Consider the following 16942-nt stretch of genomic DNA (forward strand, 5'->3'; position numbering starts at 1 on the left):
ACTGACTGTGTTGGAAATTAACATGCCCGTTCCAACACCTCGGCCAGATGCACGAGAAGTGTGGGAGAAAGTGTGGTTAATTGAGAGAGCAGATGGGGTAGCATTGTCACATGGTTTGATCCAGGTCTCAGTGAGAGCCAGTGCATCAAGTGACAGGTGGTTTGCATATGCAGCAATGAAGTCTGCTTTGTTTACAGCTGATTGGCAGTTCCAAAGTCCCATAGACAGGTGAGTGTCGTCGGGGGGAGTTGGTTTTAGCGAGCGGAGGTTTTGAAGGTTGCGAAAGTGGTTTGCTGTGTGTGACCTTCCTCTGAAGCCAGTGACCACAGGTACAGGATGATGGCATATTTTGAAAGGTGTTGATGGAGCAGCGTCTGGGTCGAGTTTGTTTGCTCTGTGTACCTGCTCTGTGCACACGTGCAGGTAAACACATATGTCTTTACCCCAGAGTGTCTTCACACCGGAGGGGCTGAGACACAAGGGCTGACGCTTCCACTGACGCTTCATTTATGCCACCAAACTTATGCTGTGCTACTAGTTGGAAACAGGTGTTCACACAGCAGCTGACTGCAATGGTTGAGACCTAGTAGAGACCCTGATGATTGTTTTCAGGGAGGGGAGAAACAGCTCGTCCACAGCCCCTAATTGCACTTATTGTTTTCAGCTGGCCCATTAAGCCAATCAGAAAAAAGTTTCCTATATAAGGAACCCAGCAAATTGCATCGAGTCACTGACTAGTGTCAGTGACTTTACAGCAATCCTCATACTATGCAAGCATACAGCGACAGTGGAGAGGAAAACTCCCTTTTAACAGGAAGAAACCTCCAGAGGATCCTGGCTCAGTATAAGCAGCCATCCACCACGACTCACTGGGTTCATCATTCACACACTGGTGATGATGAGCTACATTGTAGCCACAGCTGCCTTGGGGAACACTGACAGAGGCGAGGCTGTCGTACACAGGCGCCACCAGTCCCCCCGACCACCACCAGCAGGCAAGGTGGGTTAAGTGTCTTGCCCAAGGACACAACAGCGACTGAATAAGCGGGGCTCGAACCTGCAACCTTCCGGTTACGGGGTGAGCACTTATCTCCTGAGCCACCGTTGCTCTGGTTGTGGATTATCAATGTCTAATTTCTCACCTAAAAACCTCTCAAAGTGTCTTTTAGAGGCATATTTATGGTAAAATTAACAATTTCTTTCTTTCTGAACCCACCTTCACTGTAGCAAATGCTAGTGGGCAGAAAAGGTATAACAAAAATACACACTTACACCATTTTGTCAAGAAATATCACAAAATATGTGAATAAATATACCTATTCTTAACATGAAGGCTGGTAGAATGAAAACATTCTAATTGAAACAAGAAGGGAAGAAGTTGCTGAGGAAGGAAAATCCCTTTGATGCCTGGATGAGCAATTTAGGGACTACAAAACAAAAATAATCTAAGAAACTACCCCAGGTGCTGACGAACGCTGATAGTTGAGGGAACATGGAAACTCTTCCTGTACTTGTTCTAAAAAATGCTAATCTTTGCTGATCGTCTGTACTCAGGCCACAGCAAACAAATGTAAATATAAATATTTGCAGCTTTCAAACATTCACTCACTAACCAACAATCACAATAATGTAGCAACGACCATAAAACTGCAGAAATGCTGTTTTATCCTGAATTAAAAGCCTTGAAATCAAAACTCAGCAGCAGCTCGTACGAACCGTATGTGCAGTTACAACACAGCCTCAGCACCAGCAGCACCTCCATATCCCTCTCCTCCTCGTCCGACTTGGCTCTCCCGCTCACTGCCTCCTTTCTCAGACATACAGGCAGCGGGAGCCAGAGCGAGCGAGGAGGGAATCAGAACAAGTGTGTGTGTGTGTGTGTGAGAGAGAGAGAGAGAGAGAGAGAGAGAGAGAGAGCGAGAGAGAGAGAGAGAGAGCGAGAGAGAGAGAGAGAGAGAGAGAGAGAGAGAGAGAGAGAGAGAGAGAGAGAGGGAGGGTTTACACATGCTACAGTTTGCCTTCCAAAGCCCACCACTGCATACACAATCAGGACGGGGGCAGGACTGGATTTTTAAAGCAGCAAGGCACCTCAGACAGTCGACAAGCACGCACACACACACATGCGCACGCGCGCGCACACACACACACACACACACACACACACACACACACACACACACACACACACACACACTGTTATGCACAAACTTACCTTCCATTGAAACTGTCATGGTGGAATCTTTGGAGTCTTTAGGCCCTTTTACTTTAACGTTCTGAGAGAAACAGCAGAGATATGTGATCACTTTGAATAATTAAACAAACTTCATCTTAAAGAATTTTTATCTATTCCAGCTGACTTCTAAAAAAACAACTAAAAGCTAAGCAGTTAGAGTGAAAGGTGTCTTTATCCTTTTGTAGAGCTTAAAATCTATATTGTCAGCTGTAGGGAAGCCACGCTTGTGATGCGCTGCTGTTCTTTACGTCCGCTGGCTCTGCGCGTCTGTATTTTTAGCAGCATATTGACTGAAGCTCGGCAGGAGATGACAGGCTCAACACTGTGAGGCTTCATAGTGGTGGTAGCAGCTCCATTCACACAAAAAGCACAGACCGAAGGTCAAATGTTAGGTCAACAGTTACAAGGACAGAAAGCTAAAATGCACACTTCCAGAAACGGGCCCGGTCACACACTAATAACTAGAGGGAAGTTCTCCTCAATTCTTTAGAATTATAATTAAATGCTCTGTTTTATATGAAAATTTAACTAAAATTTTATAAGTTTGTATTTAAAGAGACAATGTGTGGTTTTACAGTTGATCTCTGGTAAGATCCATCGAAATTTTGTTGAAAATGAATTAAATGATGTCCAGTTGTTGAGAAATATTGGCAGCTTTGTAACAAAAAACCATAAAAATCAGGTCTAAAATACATGGGAGCGGGTCTAAGTCTCTAGGCGACGCCATGTTTCCTTCTACGGGAGCCCATGAAGACAAAATGCATTTATTGATTTGTAACCAACTGCAGAGGTCACCACTGGCCACTAGGGTGTGCTGCGATCAAGCCTCGAGGGAAAAAGGTGTATTCACGGACGTGCCGGAAGTCACGTACATGTGACGATCCCTCACTGTACATATGCTGCTTCTCATTTGGATTACTGCTTCTCAACCATCACACTGCTGTCTATCCATGCTACTGCTGTCTATCCATGCTACTGTTCGACTTGTATCTGTAAGTCTTCACCTGCTTGTTAAGCTAATGTAATGGTTACATTGTCAGTATACACGCTAAGCCGCGCTGCATTTAGTTACCCATTTTATCGCATTGCTTAGCTTTGGTCTTCAGCCCATGCTGCTGATTCACGCTGCCGTTAGCTTCTGCTCACTCAGCTTTGTATGTCGCCGCAGGGCTCCTTCATCCTTGTCAATAAAACCATTTGACATCGAGGAGTGTATTTCTTCACCAACGGTTACAAAACCTTCACCATTCATAAACGTTGTTGTTTTACACGTTTACCTCTTCACTCGTTGCCAGTGATGAAAGGGAGTTGGATGTTCTTGTTATTTTGCTGGAGGCTGCGCTCCCAGGGATTTTTGACCCTAATGGGCATCCGTTGGTAAGGTCTTACTCAAACACAAAAAAACTGCTTGCTTGCAACGATTTAGGTAAGTACTGCCCCCTATCGCCAGGGAAACCACACACTAACTTTAATAATGGTAGAATTGTTGTGCATTTAACCCTGCTGCACATTTAACCTTGTGTTGGTAATAAATGTAATTTATTTATAGTATTTATTGGGTTTTGCTCATATAGAATGTAACATGTGAGAACATGTTGACAAACATGTGGAAATCATGTGACCACCTGTGTTTTGCACCGATATCCTGTTAGAATTAGGAACATTTTAATGGTAATAAAGAGCTACACATACAGATGTTCACATGTGAAGCCTTTAGAATAACACGTGTAACACACATTGGTACCAGGTACCACGTGTTAACATGCTGACACATGTTCTTTACATGGAATCATGGGAACATGTTCAAGCTTTGAGGTTTTAAAGGAACATCCTATTTGTCTATTTCCACATTTAATTTTAGTTTAGGATCTCAATCTTGCTAGATTAGAAAACATTTCTCAATTTCAAGAGAACAAAGCATTTTAAAAGTTCAGTCTGAACGTTCTAAGATGACCGTATTCTGCACGAATGAGAACCTTCAGCAGCAATGTTCATAAAACTAAGACAACATTTCCCCTTTTTCTCTGTATAAAAGAGGATGTTGCAACTGACTTTGCTTCCTTTCTTCTGTCCATTTCAGTTTATTTTATTACTTTTTTATGGGACCTGAGACCAACAAGGAACTAATAGTTGTAGTACTACTGTTGTAAAGCTAAATATGCTGATAATGAAGTAAACGAGGACAGAGAATGTCAGGAATTTGCTTGTCAGAAATCCTTCCGCAAGGCCCTTGATCATCTTATCATGACTGACCTCGGATATGTTCTGGAACTGGAGGTTGGCTTGGCTGCATTTGTCCACCGTCTCCACTGCAGTCTTGTAGTTGTCCAAAAAGGCCTTGTAGATTCCCAGCTGACTGGCCTGCAGCGTGTAAGAAGAGACGGCTCAGAGAGGAGGTGTGAGTCAGACAGAAACCAGATCGCTTTGTTTACTTTCTACCCACTTAAACTGAACATACACATTCAGCATTAGTAACAACAAATAAACATTTTCATCAACCAGATGCATTCCCTCGTTTTTACATATCACACAGTCATCTTTATTCACAATGAAATCCCCCTGTTACAAAGTATTTCCATCAATCCAACCCACCGGTGGAGATTCATCTGGCAAAGAAAAAAAGACTCCCTCTCTCTTCTCTCCTTCCTCCCATGAACTGCTCCACTCTGCAGCACTACGTGTCGTGTAACAGAAGCTGCAGAGCATGAATATGCATCCTGCTACTGCAACGTTTGAATGGAAGCAAAGAGCTGGCTGCAGCCCATTAAAGCAACAACTGAATAGACTGAATGAGCTGGACTCGTTACTTTTGTTCTTAAACTCCCTGAGCTCCTATCTTTCAGCTCAACCTCAGAATGTAAAAAAGAAGATCATCCAGTCTTTTACTCTTCAGATGATGGAGGTGTGTTCTTAGCACTGGAAAAAAAAAAGATCTAACAAGAGGCTTGAGATACATTAGCTCCTTCTTACAGGAAAATCAATTATGTCCAGAAGACGCAACACTAGAAAAACCATCACGTGTGAACACCAACGCTCAAAAGATAAGACGTTTAGCAGCTCAGATGGAAAGTACTATCTAAGCAGACTGATGTGACGGCCTTTCATCGTGTTGCTCTGACACACTGTCACACACGCAGAACTTCATCTGTTGCTGCATCCCAAACACAAGCGGCCACAGCAACAGGAACTGAAGACATTAACACCGAGCTGAACTCATCGTCACTTTCTGACCAAAAACAGGCGGTAAATATCACAGCCAACATTTCTGACACCCTGTTCACATTTTAGAAGCCTGTTAACCTGGTAGTGATGGCTAATGAGCAATAGGCAAGCTGAAGATGCTTTTTAAAACGATGTTGGTTAAGTGAGTTTGATGAATTGGTTCTACTTTTGACTCATTTTGGTGTGTTTGTGTGTTAAATATATAAATGATTGTTTAATAAATTGAGAGAAATGGTGATCACATCCCACAGCGGCTATTTCCAACCTTCCTGCATTAGTTTCACATTACAGATATTCATAAGGATTTCCATCACTCATGAGCTACAACTGTAAATACCACGAGCAGCAGCACAAACACAGCACTTCCAGGTGCGTCTGAGGGTCAAATATACCTAAATAACTACGTGATGCAAAAAAAAAAAACATTGTAAAGTTTTATAAAATAACAAGCTGTGAAATGCAGTAAATAGGAGTTGATAGGATCTAAAATGACAAATATTTGAAACTTTTACACAAAAAACACTTCAAAATAGACAAAAATACCATTCAATGACTAAGAGTTGGTTTAATTTTAAAATAATCTATCAAATCAAGCAAAAGATATTTAACCCAACACGTGTTTCTCATTTTGAATCTAAACTGGAATGACTGGCCTCCATACAAAGGGGAAATTAATGCTTATTCATGTTTAAAATAACATGACAAAAAGCTTTATTTTTTTAGACTAATAAAGTTCAAAGGTCAGGGCAAGCGATCAAACTATGGACTGCATTTGTTTCAAACCCAGAATCGCCCACACCATGTATACCCGCTTCTGTCTGCAGACACATTATTTGGGTTGAATTAATAAATCCCAGCAGCCACAACCTGCAGCTCAGCTCGTTTGTGAACCTGAAACTGTTGCTGGCTGTTCATCTCCTCTGTGCCCATCTTTCTGAAACTCTGCGTTTGCTGCCGAGGAGGAGCAGCAGGGAGCAGACCAACTAATTACACTGCCATCTGTATCATCACACTGCCACTCTGACTAAATGTTTTGCTGCCACACGACATGCTCATGTACGCACGTATACACAACGCAGGTGGGAGCGGATGAGTGCGCTAATAGCTGACACTTAGTGGTGTGACTCCTGCAGTCCCGTGAGAGGAGGAGCGTCGTTGAGAGGAAACTTAGTTTTTAAGCTATTTGTACTATTTTTTCTGCTTTTAATGCCAGCTAATGAAGTGGCATATCAGCCACACCATTAACATTAAATGATCTGCACGCAGAAACTGAACTCATAAAAATCTTTCTGTAAAAACAGTTTCTGTGTTTTTGCTGCTAAATCAGAACTTGGATTTCAGCTACTTTGTTAACTGCTATCAGAAAAACAAGTCAAACCAATAGACGCCAAAGCGTTTTTATGGAGAACGTTCAGCCACATTGCTTGAAATGCTCTTCGCAAACTGATGGCAACCAGTAGGGATGTAAGAAAATATCGATATGGCAATATATCGTGATATTTTTCCCAACAATGTTATATCGATATTCAAAAGCAGTGTATCGGAAATATCGATATGGCAATATATCGTGATTTTTTTCCTGCGATTATTACATCGATATTCAAAAGCCATGTATCTAATTCCTGAAAGAATTTACATGCAAACATTTGTGTATTTTCTTTTCGTTTTGCGCAATTCAATCGCCACCCGCTAGTTGGCAGCAGTGTGCAGCAGGTTTTGTTTCCGCCACTGAAATGTAAATCCCTCCATCATGGTTCAGATACCTCATGTTAAACATGTTACGTATCAGTTTGGACTGTTTATTGAACATTCTTACAATAAATTCAGTAAAAAAAATTGCTTGTAACGTCAAACTGAATGTATCGCAATATATCGTGATATATTGTATCATCTCCCCTGTATCGTGATATGAAGCGTATCGCCAGAATTTCAAAAATACACATCCCTAGCAACCAACAAATTAAATGTTTTGTTAAAAAAGTTAAGAATTTTTATTGAATCTGAAATGAGCAACCCTGGAAAACCCTCATCCAATCATTGTGAACCCCTCCTCCAACCCCACCCTACTCCTACATTTGCACGAATCACTCGTTCTCGTTTCCATTGTCGTAACTTCAAGGTAAATTCTGGGAGATGAAATTGAGCGGGAGATTTGACGGCCCGGCCGGCCCTCTCAGCTGTTGTGCCTCCATTCAAATTCAGCCCTTTCAGAACTTTGCACAGTCGTCAGCATATTGCGACTGCTTCAGCAGAGAATGATGTCACTGATCAGCGCCAAAAAAGCATCCACAGTAACATTAATAACATTTAAAGTTTTATTTTCACAATGTGTTTAACTATTTAATCAATTCGGAGGACAACAGCAGCAGCGTGATGTAAAAAGTGGCGTTCAATGACCAAAAGAAGCTCAGTTTTTTACGGCGCTCTGTGAGACAACAAAGCCATCAATCAATTTGTTGTGGGGGAATTCCGCCATGTTTTCCAGTGTCGGGAGTTTAGTAACGGCAATTTTAATCTTTGCTCCTCAGAGACGTTTGTGTGCAGGCAGTTCACAAGTAAGTAGTAATGCTAAATTTTTATTTGGTAGGTACGTTACTTTCGCAATTATGGCAGAAAAGGGCCCATTCATCCGGGAGGAGACTCAAAGGAAGACCCAGGACATGCTGGAGGGACTGAATGTCTCTTGGCTGACCAGGTAATGCCTTGAGAAATCCCCGGAGGAGCTGGCCCCAAGTGGCTGGGGAGAGAGAAGTCTGGGGCTCCTTGCTTAGGCTGCTGCCTCCGTGACCCAACTCCAGACAAGTGGAAGAGAATGGATGGATGGGCGAATGGCAGAAAAGGTACCAACAATGGGTTGAAAACATGATACTGAACCCTCTGGAACAATAATTGTGTGTTCCTTAATCTGGAGGCGTGGTCTAAGGAGGGAAACTCCTACAGAAAGTGGGTAAGGCCTTTGAATTATGTATTTTCAAAAAGTAACTTGCTTGGACAGCAAGAAAAACATCTCCTATTCCACCATTTTAAGTATCGCTAGCATAGTTCTTATCTGTAAAATGAAGCTGGAAACTGAGCTCACATTGGAAACTGAGTCCTGTTTCATAACCAATTCCATAACCATTTGCAGCGATTTGAACAAGACATTTTTCTTGCAGCTGTGGGAATTCAATGCATTTTAAACCATTTGGCTGGTTAGAATCAAAAGCTGAGTCACTGACATAAAAAAACCAGATGCATAGAAACCAAACGGTGACTAAATATATGCACGGTAAAAAATTAGGTTAGTCGTTTTGAATACATTTTAGAACTCCAACAACTTTGACATAACTTTTTCTATTCTAAAGGTCAAATCTGAGATTGAAAGAGATTGTAGTTGAGTTGGAACAACGATGACTCTACTGGTCTACAAAACAGCAATGCAACTGTAAGTCTCAATGGACCTTTCCTGATGAGCCAGACCTCTGGGTGCCTCACAGATGGAAAGGAGGCAACAAGGTTATTTCTACTCAAAGATGCTGCTACCTGGAAAATACAGTCACAGAATACATGTAAGATTTTTCTCTTGTGTTGGCTCAAATTTCCTCCAAATTTCAATGCTCCACCACCAACTCCATGAATGTATCAATTGCCGAAGAAAATTGATTTTGCACGACATATTACATAACTGACTCTCGCTAGCAACCCACAAGGGTAATCACTGGACTAAGACAACTATACAGTGATCCCTCGTTTATCGCGGTAGATGCATTCCAGACCTGGCCGCAATAGGTGAAAATCCGCGAAGTAGGGACACCATATTTACAGTATTTATTTAACAGGTACGTATTCAGTATTCAGACTTTTAAAACCCTCCCTTTACATAGAAAAAACATTTTACTTGTTTTTTTTTTATAGTTTTATTACAAAAAGTGCATTTTATGATGAAATTGATGAAAAACAGGAATTTCTTGATGTTTCGCATAGAAAAATACCGCGAATCGGCGAATTTCCCTTGAATAAGGCTCCAAAGAAAAAATCCGCGAAGTCGTGAATCCACGATAAACGAACCGCGAAGTAACGAGGGATCACTATATTAACTTCTTGTTGTCCTCTCTCATCCACTGTGCAAATCTGCTGTAAGACCAACAGATTTCTCCCAAATCCCTTCAGGGTGCAGCCATCACACGCCAAAAGTCTCATTGACCCCCACTGTTTTCTATAAAGCTAGAGGTGAAGGGTGTGTTTAACCTGTCACATCACCTACATAAAATACTTCAGACACATTAAAATGAACAATAGCGGTGACCTGACACTTCTGCTCCTCAGGAAAGCTTTTAACAATGTCACTCTTAAAATATGCACTGAGTACTCCTGTTCAAGCACCATAATAAACGGTGTCAGACCAGAGGCTGAGACATTTTTAATAATGCTTTCTGTCTGGAGACACACCAACACACACAGTCACTTGGTGACTCACTTGTCTAAATTTGGTCTTGTGCGTCTGAGTGAGAGGCCTGACAATTCTGCTTTTAACAGCCGCTTGATAAGACCCACACAGTGTCCTTTCTGGGGTCACGTCAGACTCACCAGCTTCTGGAATAGGTGACCCACAGTGACCTTTTCATCCCACTGCTGTATGATGGGTAAGATGGTGTCGTAGAACTCTTTGTGGATCTCAAAGATGTCCTGGATTTTGTAGAAGATGGTTTCTATCTGCTGCATGGTCAGGACGGGCTGGGACGAGGTGGCTGCGGCCTTCAGAGGGCGCATGGGCTGGAGAGGTCAGAAACACAAATGGACTCAAAACACGCACACAGGTTTAACATGAGGCAGTCTAATTTTCTTTGCTCCTCAGAGACGTGTGTGTGCAGGCAGGGCACACGCAGTTGATTACAGATGTGTACCGTGGTCCTGGTGGGAGGGAAGGAGCGTCTGAATTAAAGTAACAATAAAAAGGATTTCACGTCACTTCTCCTGGGCTAAAGATGAGTCAGCTTCTTGCTGATTTCAGGGGATTGATGGAGCAACATCAGACAAAAAGCAGCAACATTAGCTGCAGGCGCCCCCTACGCAGTGTCTGTACGAAGGCATAGCAGAAAATTTCAAACGGCTTCATGGCTTCTCTCAGTTCTGTTAATAACTGTCCACAAGCCTTAAATTTTGTCTACAAATAGACTTCAACAGAAAATGTTTTCTGCTAAGTTCACCATCTTTATCTCTAACAAAACAAACCCTACATTTGTTTCATTCACAGACGTAAAAACGTTTCTGACCAACATAAACAAATAAAAAACCAAAGCACAAAGAAGTTCATGTGTGCTGTGGAAGTTCTCTCAGCTACTGAGGGACATAAGTGGAAGAAAAATCATCACTGAGTGGTGTAGCGTGGGTATGTCGTCGCCAAGGGCTCAAATGAGAGGAAATACATTATCAGAACAGATTTCTGCCTAAATTCTTAGTTTTAACAAGTTAAAGCCTTCTGAACTTTTGAAATGTTGCATCTGATTAGATGTTGGTTAGAGTGCAACCTGCAGCAGACAGGAAGTGACAAAAGTGGCGTCACATGGGGAAATGTGCTAAGAAAGTGTTCCAGGAAACTGCAGTTAAGAGAGGTCCTGCTTTCATTATGACCAGCAGCGACTTTCTGAAAATTTACACACACCTGCACACAGCAGCGGTATGATACTTAACAGGTGTGTGTGTGTGTGTGTGTGTTTCTCACCAGTAGCAGGGCCTCCAGCTGGTTAATGTAGATCTCCTCACTAGTCAGGAAGCCAGACAGCACCAGTTTCTTCATCTCTAGCCCTTTCTCTATTTCTCCCTGCAGAATGAGACAAATGTCAAAGAGGTGCATCATGTCTCTACAAACATAAATGTACCCAACACCACATCAGACCTGGAGCCCATTTTCTGCATGATGCCACATCAGTTAAACATCCGATTCACATCCAAAGTAGACAGGAGTCTGTGAGCACTGCTGCTCTGGAAATATCCACCAATTTAAGAGCATTTAACTAGCTAGCTTCCTCAGTGGAAAAGATTACTCATCAGTCTTCCAGGCAGCTGTTGCAGCTAGACGTCAATATTACAGAAGAGACCCCTAAAATCATATCTGAACATGAAAATGTTAGATGTCCTTCTATTTAATGAAGATAATGTCCATTCCATCAGTTTTTATTCCAACAGTTCAACATGATTCAAATCTGGGCTTTAACTTTCTACTATATAACTCTGAATGTTTCCCTTGCTTTTTTCTCAGAGTTTTTAGGTAGATGGCCTTTAGAAATGACTGCGAAATCACCGCTGATCTGAGCTGGAGAACTCATTTTATATCAAACGGTCCGTTCTGGAGCAGAATCAGCAGGAGCAGCGAGACCCAGCAAGTGAATCAGTCTCAAAAAGATCAGAAAATTTGAACATTTGAATACAAATCTAGAAACATCTAAACACTTTCCAACTTTCTTACATGAACTCATATTCATAAAGACACACGCAAACTTATTTAACACCAGCATCTGCCTGATTTATGAGATAAATTTTCTTTCACATAATTTCATCATGTGAGACCAAAAACATTAAAAATCCTGTTTATATTCAACAGATTTTATGTCATTTAGGCAACTGCTTCAGAATGAATTTTATATAGAAGAGTTTTATTATAATAACAATAAAAATAATAATAATCTGCACTGGTAAAATTTCACAACTTTCACGCACGCGCCTTTACGAACAGCCAAAGAGCAGCTTTGAGGGCAGAAAGATGATTAATTATTAACCGTCAGATTCTTACGATGATATCATTATGAGGAAGAAGCCATGAGCTCAACTCTCTCATATCAGCCTTTAATACCGATGAGAGGCAGAAAAAATACGATTTAAAAAGTTATTTCTAACAGGTTAAGTGTCAGAGCTGGTGTTTAAAACTTTGTTTTGAGACAAATCTGTGATTATGTTGAAGCGTGATGCTTTTTCTGGTGGTGGGAGCAGTTAGTCTGATGAAATAAGCTCCGGAATAAGATCCTGTTCAGGTCTCCTCCTCTGGTTCTATGACACGACAAACAAGCTGTTTCAGTGCCGGTACTCAAGGCCACATGACACGGTTTAGAGATTAAAATACGTCTTTGAATTGGAGTTTCCAGAATAACAATGATTAGTCACATTTTTATGAGTTAAGATATAATCCTGGATCTCCAGGTGCCCTGACCTCTGACCTAATGGTTTTGTTTACAATTCAAGAAACAAATATGTCAAAGTAAGTTCAGGGAAAAAACAGGAAGCAGGATTTTTCCCTCTGCTGTACAAAGAGCTACTGTGTGACAAGGAAAAATGAGAAAGACAGGAGAAGGAAAAAGTGATTTTTTTTCACAACAAGCTGCTCCTTGTGGCAGAAAAAAGCCCTCCATACGTTCCTTTTACAGCCTCTGCTCGACTTCTGTGTTAACAGAGCTGGCATCATGAGTTAGAGACTAGCAACCCTGTTTCTTGTCAATTCATCTTCTGTGGGGAGTTCACACACAGAGAGGCAAAAGTTGGCCTGAGAAGCAGAAATCAGATGTGTTCACACAGCAGCAGTGGGAGGAGACATGCGCTCCACGGCAGCTGCCTCATCAGGCTGCGTTCACACACACACACCGAAGGCTGTCACACACTTCTGCAGCACAGATGGCTCATGAGCACATGCAGCTTCAAAGTGATGCCACATCACAATTATGACTCTCCATTTCAATCAATAGACGCGCTTTAAAGGCAAAGTGTGTGTGAGTGTGCCGCGCGAGCGCGCTTCCTGCATCCAGCTATCCAGCCCCCACCTCACCTTGAACTGTCTATGAATGGGAGTGATGGGCTCCAGTTCCCCATCTCCGTAATCAAACACCTCCTCTTCCTCCTCCAGCACCTTGTCCAAAAAACCCAGCACCTCCTCCTCTTCCTCTTCCATGGTTTCTTCGTCTTTCACCTCCTACTCTCCTCTTTCTGCTTCAAATTCTGCTCGTCAGGGCCTCCATGGACACTTCAGGTTTTTTCCCTTCGGAGAAAGTCGTCTGGACACTGAGAGGGAGAGAGAGAAAGGAGGGGGGCCCCGCCTACGCAACCCCACCCCCTTCCTCCGCTGGGCTTCCTGGTGTTGGTGCATGCACTGTATGTGTGTGTGTGTGTGTGTGTGTGTGTGTGTGTGTGTGTGTGTGTGTGTTTCCACCTCAGTCGATGAGGTTTGCCCCTCCCTTCACAACAAACACCGTCCAGCCACTTCCTTGATGACAACACAGTCCGTTCCTTTCTGCTTCATTCTCTCTGTTTCTTTCTTCTGCTCTCTTTGGCCAGAAGCCCCTTCCCAGTAACAAACACGAGCGTCTGCCTTTCTCACACAGAGTTCTCGTAGTTTCTCCAGCCATTGTTTCTGTATTGATCAGCTGAGGGCTGTACATGTCGAGCTGGAGCCGAGTAATGCACGCCTGATTCTAATTACGGTTCAGTCGTTTCAAGAAGTAAACGCAAGGCAGAAAAAAGTTTTTAAAAAGATGACGCCAAGACAAGCTGGAAAAAACCAAGTTTAGAATGAAATTATAATAAGAAATCCAACTTTAGATATAATGTCATTTTGTGTGTTTATGAATGGAGACCAGCGTAACCCCCTCCTGCTCTTAAGGTGCTCACACACTCTCCAAAAATATTTTTCTTCCTTTTACTTCAACTACCTGTCTGGATTCAGGTTTGTTTACGCAAGGCTAAGTCTTCATCAGGCAAACTTAACAAGCAAAGGCTCTGCAGAACTGCTGGGTAGAGAAAGTCATGCTTGTGGCTTGTATTTCTAGGTCAGCACAATTACAGGCCATTAATCTGGGTGGAAGGAATCATTAAAACTGAGCAGGAAACCAGAGGGATGTCAGAACTCCAGAAAGACAGAGTGAAAAAACTGGGAATAACTAACAGAACAATTAGAAGAACTTCTTTACCTTTGATTTGAATTAAAAATTGAATTATCTTTGCTAATGCAGATATAAATAATATAACTTCTAAGTATTCAAATCTAAAATTAAGATTTAGGAGGCAGTGAAAGGAACAGTCATGTATCAGGCTGAGCACACACATTTTAGCATGACAGTGTCAGCGTTAGTGAAAAGATTTGTGTAAACTCAGCAGATCGAGAGGCCAACTTAACAAGCGTGTGTGAGGCAGAAGCTTCAGATGTGAAATCTCATCAAACGGAGACTTTAGTAGAGCAGCTGGAGTTCATTTTGCATTAGAAAGGTTAGCGTTTTGTAGAACGTTAGAGACTTGGTAGACTGGAACATCTGGGGTTTGTGGGGCCCAAAATAAAAGCCTCTTCTGCAGAAAAGCTGCTGCAGAGAAAATAAAAAGCACATTAGGGTGAGTGAACATGTTGGTGTCAAAACTTAAATCAGGTGTTCAACTGGAATTCAAAACTCTCACCTTTTTTAAATCGTGAGGTCTTTTTAAGAGAAATAAATTAAAGTCAAAGTGGTTTTTTTTTCACAATCCTAAACTAACCCTTCATCCTTAATATAAACAAGGAGCGTGGCACTTTTATTCTGACCCAGATGTTTAAGCTTTGAAATTGTGGTGACATTTTTGATTGTTAAAAGTAATTTAAGTCGCCTAACATAAATTATTAAAATGCAACATTAAAATTAAACGCATTACAAACTGTCAAATCTATTATAACACAAAAACAGTGAACCACAAATATTTCTGGAATTCTTTATTCTTCATTTTTTCTACAATAGGGACTATGTTTCCAGCTTTTGAACAGAAGCTTAGTTAACGTTCTTTGAAAATGTCTTTTCAAATACATTTTCAATTGTTTTCAACTGTTCTTACCTCAACCTGCCACTAGATGGAGACATTTAATTTGAATAAGCTGACTTTAGCTTGGAATGATTCTCCAGTGAATAATATGCTTAATAATTCATGGATAACTGCTAATAATAACAGTTCAGTGATGAATGTCTATGTGTATTTACAAAACAATGACCATGCAGTAATGATACTTCCAAGTACGAGTTAAACGCTAAGTATTGGTCAGGGGCCAACAATGCATTATAGTGTATTTTGTGTCCTGAAATGACATCTTAACTGGTCCTGGTGGGATGAGGGTGTATAAGGTCCCAGTGTCCCCAGTCACATCCACAAATCAAACACAGGAGGATGAAAAGTGCTCTGCTAACCTCTGACCAAGTGAAGGAACCAGCGTCTGACGGGACCCTCGGGCTCTCAGACAAACAGATGACTGAACATCCAGAATGAATCCAGCACATACGAAGCTAAATCACCTTAAAGGCAGAGATCAACTCTGATACAATACAAACAAAAACAGTCTCTCAACTCTGAAAAGAAAAAGAAAGTCCTCTTAATGAGTGACAAATGATCAATGTCATTAGCTCACGCCACCAATCTCATTGAGTGTTTATGGGTCATAGTACTATGCGCGTAATCCGATTGGCACATTGATGCTGGTGGCATCAGAACACATCTGGTTCAGCGCTCATTTCCTGTTGATGGAAACACACCACCTGCAGTGCTCCAAAGGCAGTCAAGACCAAATGCTAACAATTATATGCGGTCAAGACCCGAGATGATTTAAGGTCCTGGAATGAAATGATCTGAAGTCAAGCTGCTACTTAACACAGCTAGGAGCTCAAATGAATGATTTGATGCTAAAGACACACAAGTATTGTTTGTTCATAGTAACCATCACTTTTAGACACATTTACAACAGATCTGGGTTTATGTTAGCCTAGAAATCTAGATCCGATTGGCCCTTTGCGTCAATACAGCAGAACTTTTATTATGATAACGACAGAGCTGTGACAGAGAGAAAAAATGACAATGGCACTGGTGAAGGAATGGCGCTCGTTTGAAACAGCTTTGCCATCAAATTTGGACGATTTAGGCTTGGGCTTTTCTTTGAGACATGAGCAGACAGAAGTACTTCAATTTTTTGGACGTTTTATTTACGTTGCTATGAATATGTCACATTGTTCGTTGCTCCGTTTGGTTCTAGCACCGTCCAATTGCGTGTAGAGACAGTCTGAAAGACAATCGTAAATTTCCCCCCATGACTGAGCTCTGTCTCTGGGTCACAGCCAGACTATATACTTGCCTATATAGGGTGGCTTGCCAGGCTATGTTTATGTGTCTTAACTGACAACATAAGTAAAATTTCAGTTTCATGTTGACAACGTCTTGTTATTTTAAATAACTGGAATTATTGCCAGAGCCTTGTGTGTGAAAAAGGTGAAAACTACAATTAGTTACGTTACTAATATTACTATATGCTACTATATATATATATATATATATATATATATATATATATATATATATATATATATATAAATAAACTTTACTCCAAACTCAACTCCAAAACAAACAAAAAAATAATAATAAAAAAACACGACCAACCTTGGGAAAAATCTATAAAGGTAAATCTGCTAAAGTCCTTGACAGAAAGCTGTTATTTAGTGGTGATTTGGTTCAATTTGACGAACT

The 16942-nt window shown here is 41.4% G+C and overlaps 1 protein-coding gene across 5 annotated transcripts in view; it reads right to left on the minus strand.

Moving 5' to 3' along the window:
* Positions 1-16942, minus strand: part of abr (ABR activator of RhoGEF and GTPase) — a 148779-nt gene that overhangs the window by 48274 nt on the left and 83563 nt on the right. For 3 of the 5 annotated variants that reach the window (XM_070555755.1, XM_070555756.1, XM_070555757.1), the window contains exons 3-6: positions 11157-11255; positions 10022-10207; positions 4487-4594; positions 2213-2273 (exon numbers count right to left, since the gene is read on the minus strand). In XM_070555755.1, the coding sequence (XP_070411856.1) occupies positions 2213-2273; positions 4487-4594; positions 10022-10207; positions 11157-11255 (454 nt within the window). Of the gene's footprint in view, positions 1-1716; positions 1819-2212; positions 2274-4486; positions 4595-10021; positions 10208-11156; positions 11256-13247; positions 13558-16942 lie in introns of those variants that run through there. The other 2 variants (XM_070555758.1, XM_070555759.1) reach the window with 2 other exon arrangements.

This window comes from Nothobranchius furzeri, chromosome 10 (genome assembly GCF_043380555.1).
Source record: "Nothobranchius furzeri strain GRZ-AD chromosome 10, NfurGRZ-RIMD1, whole genome shotgun sequence".
NCBI classification, from domain to species: Eukaryota; Metazoa; Chordata; class Actinopteri; order Cyprinodontiformes; family Nothobranchiidae; genus Nothobranchius; species Nothobranchius furzeri.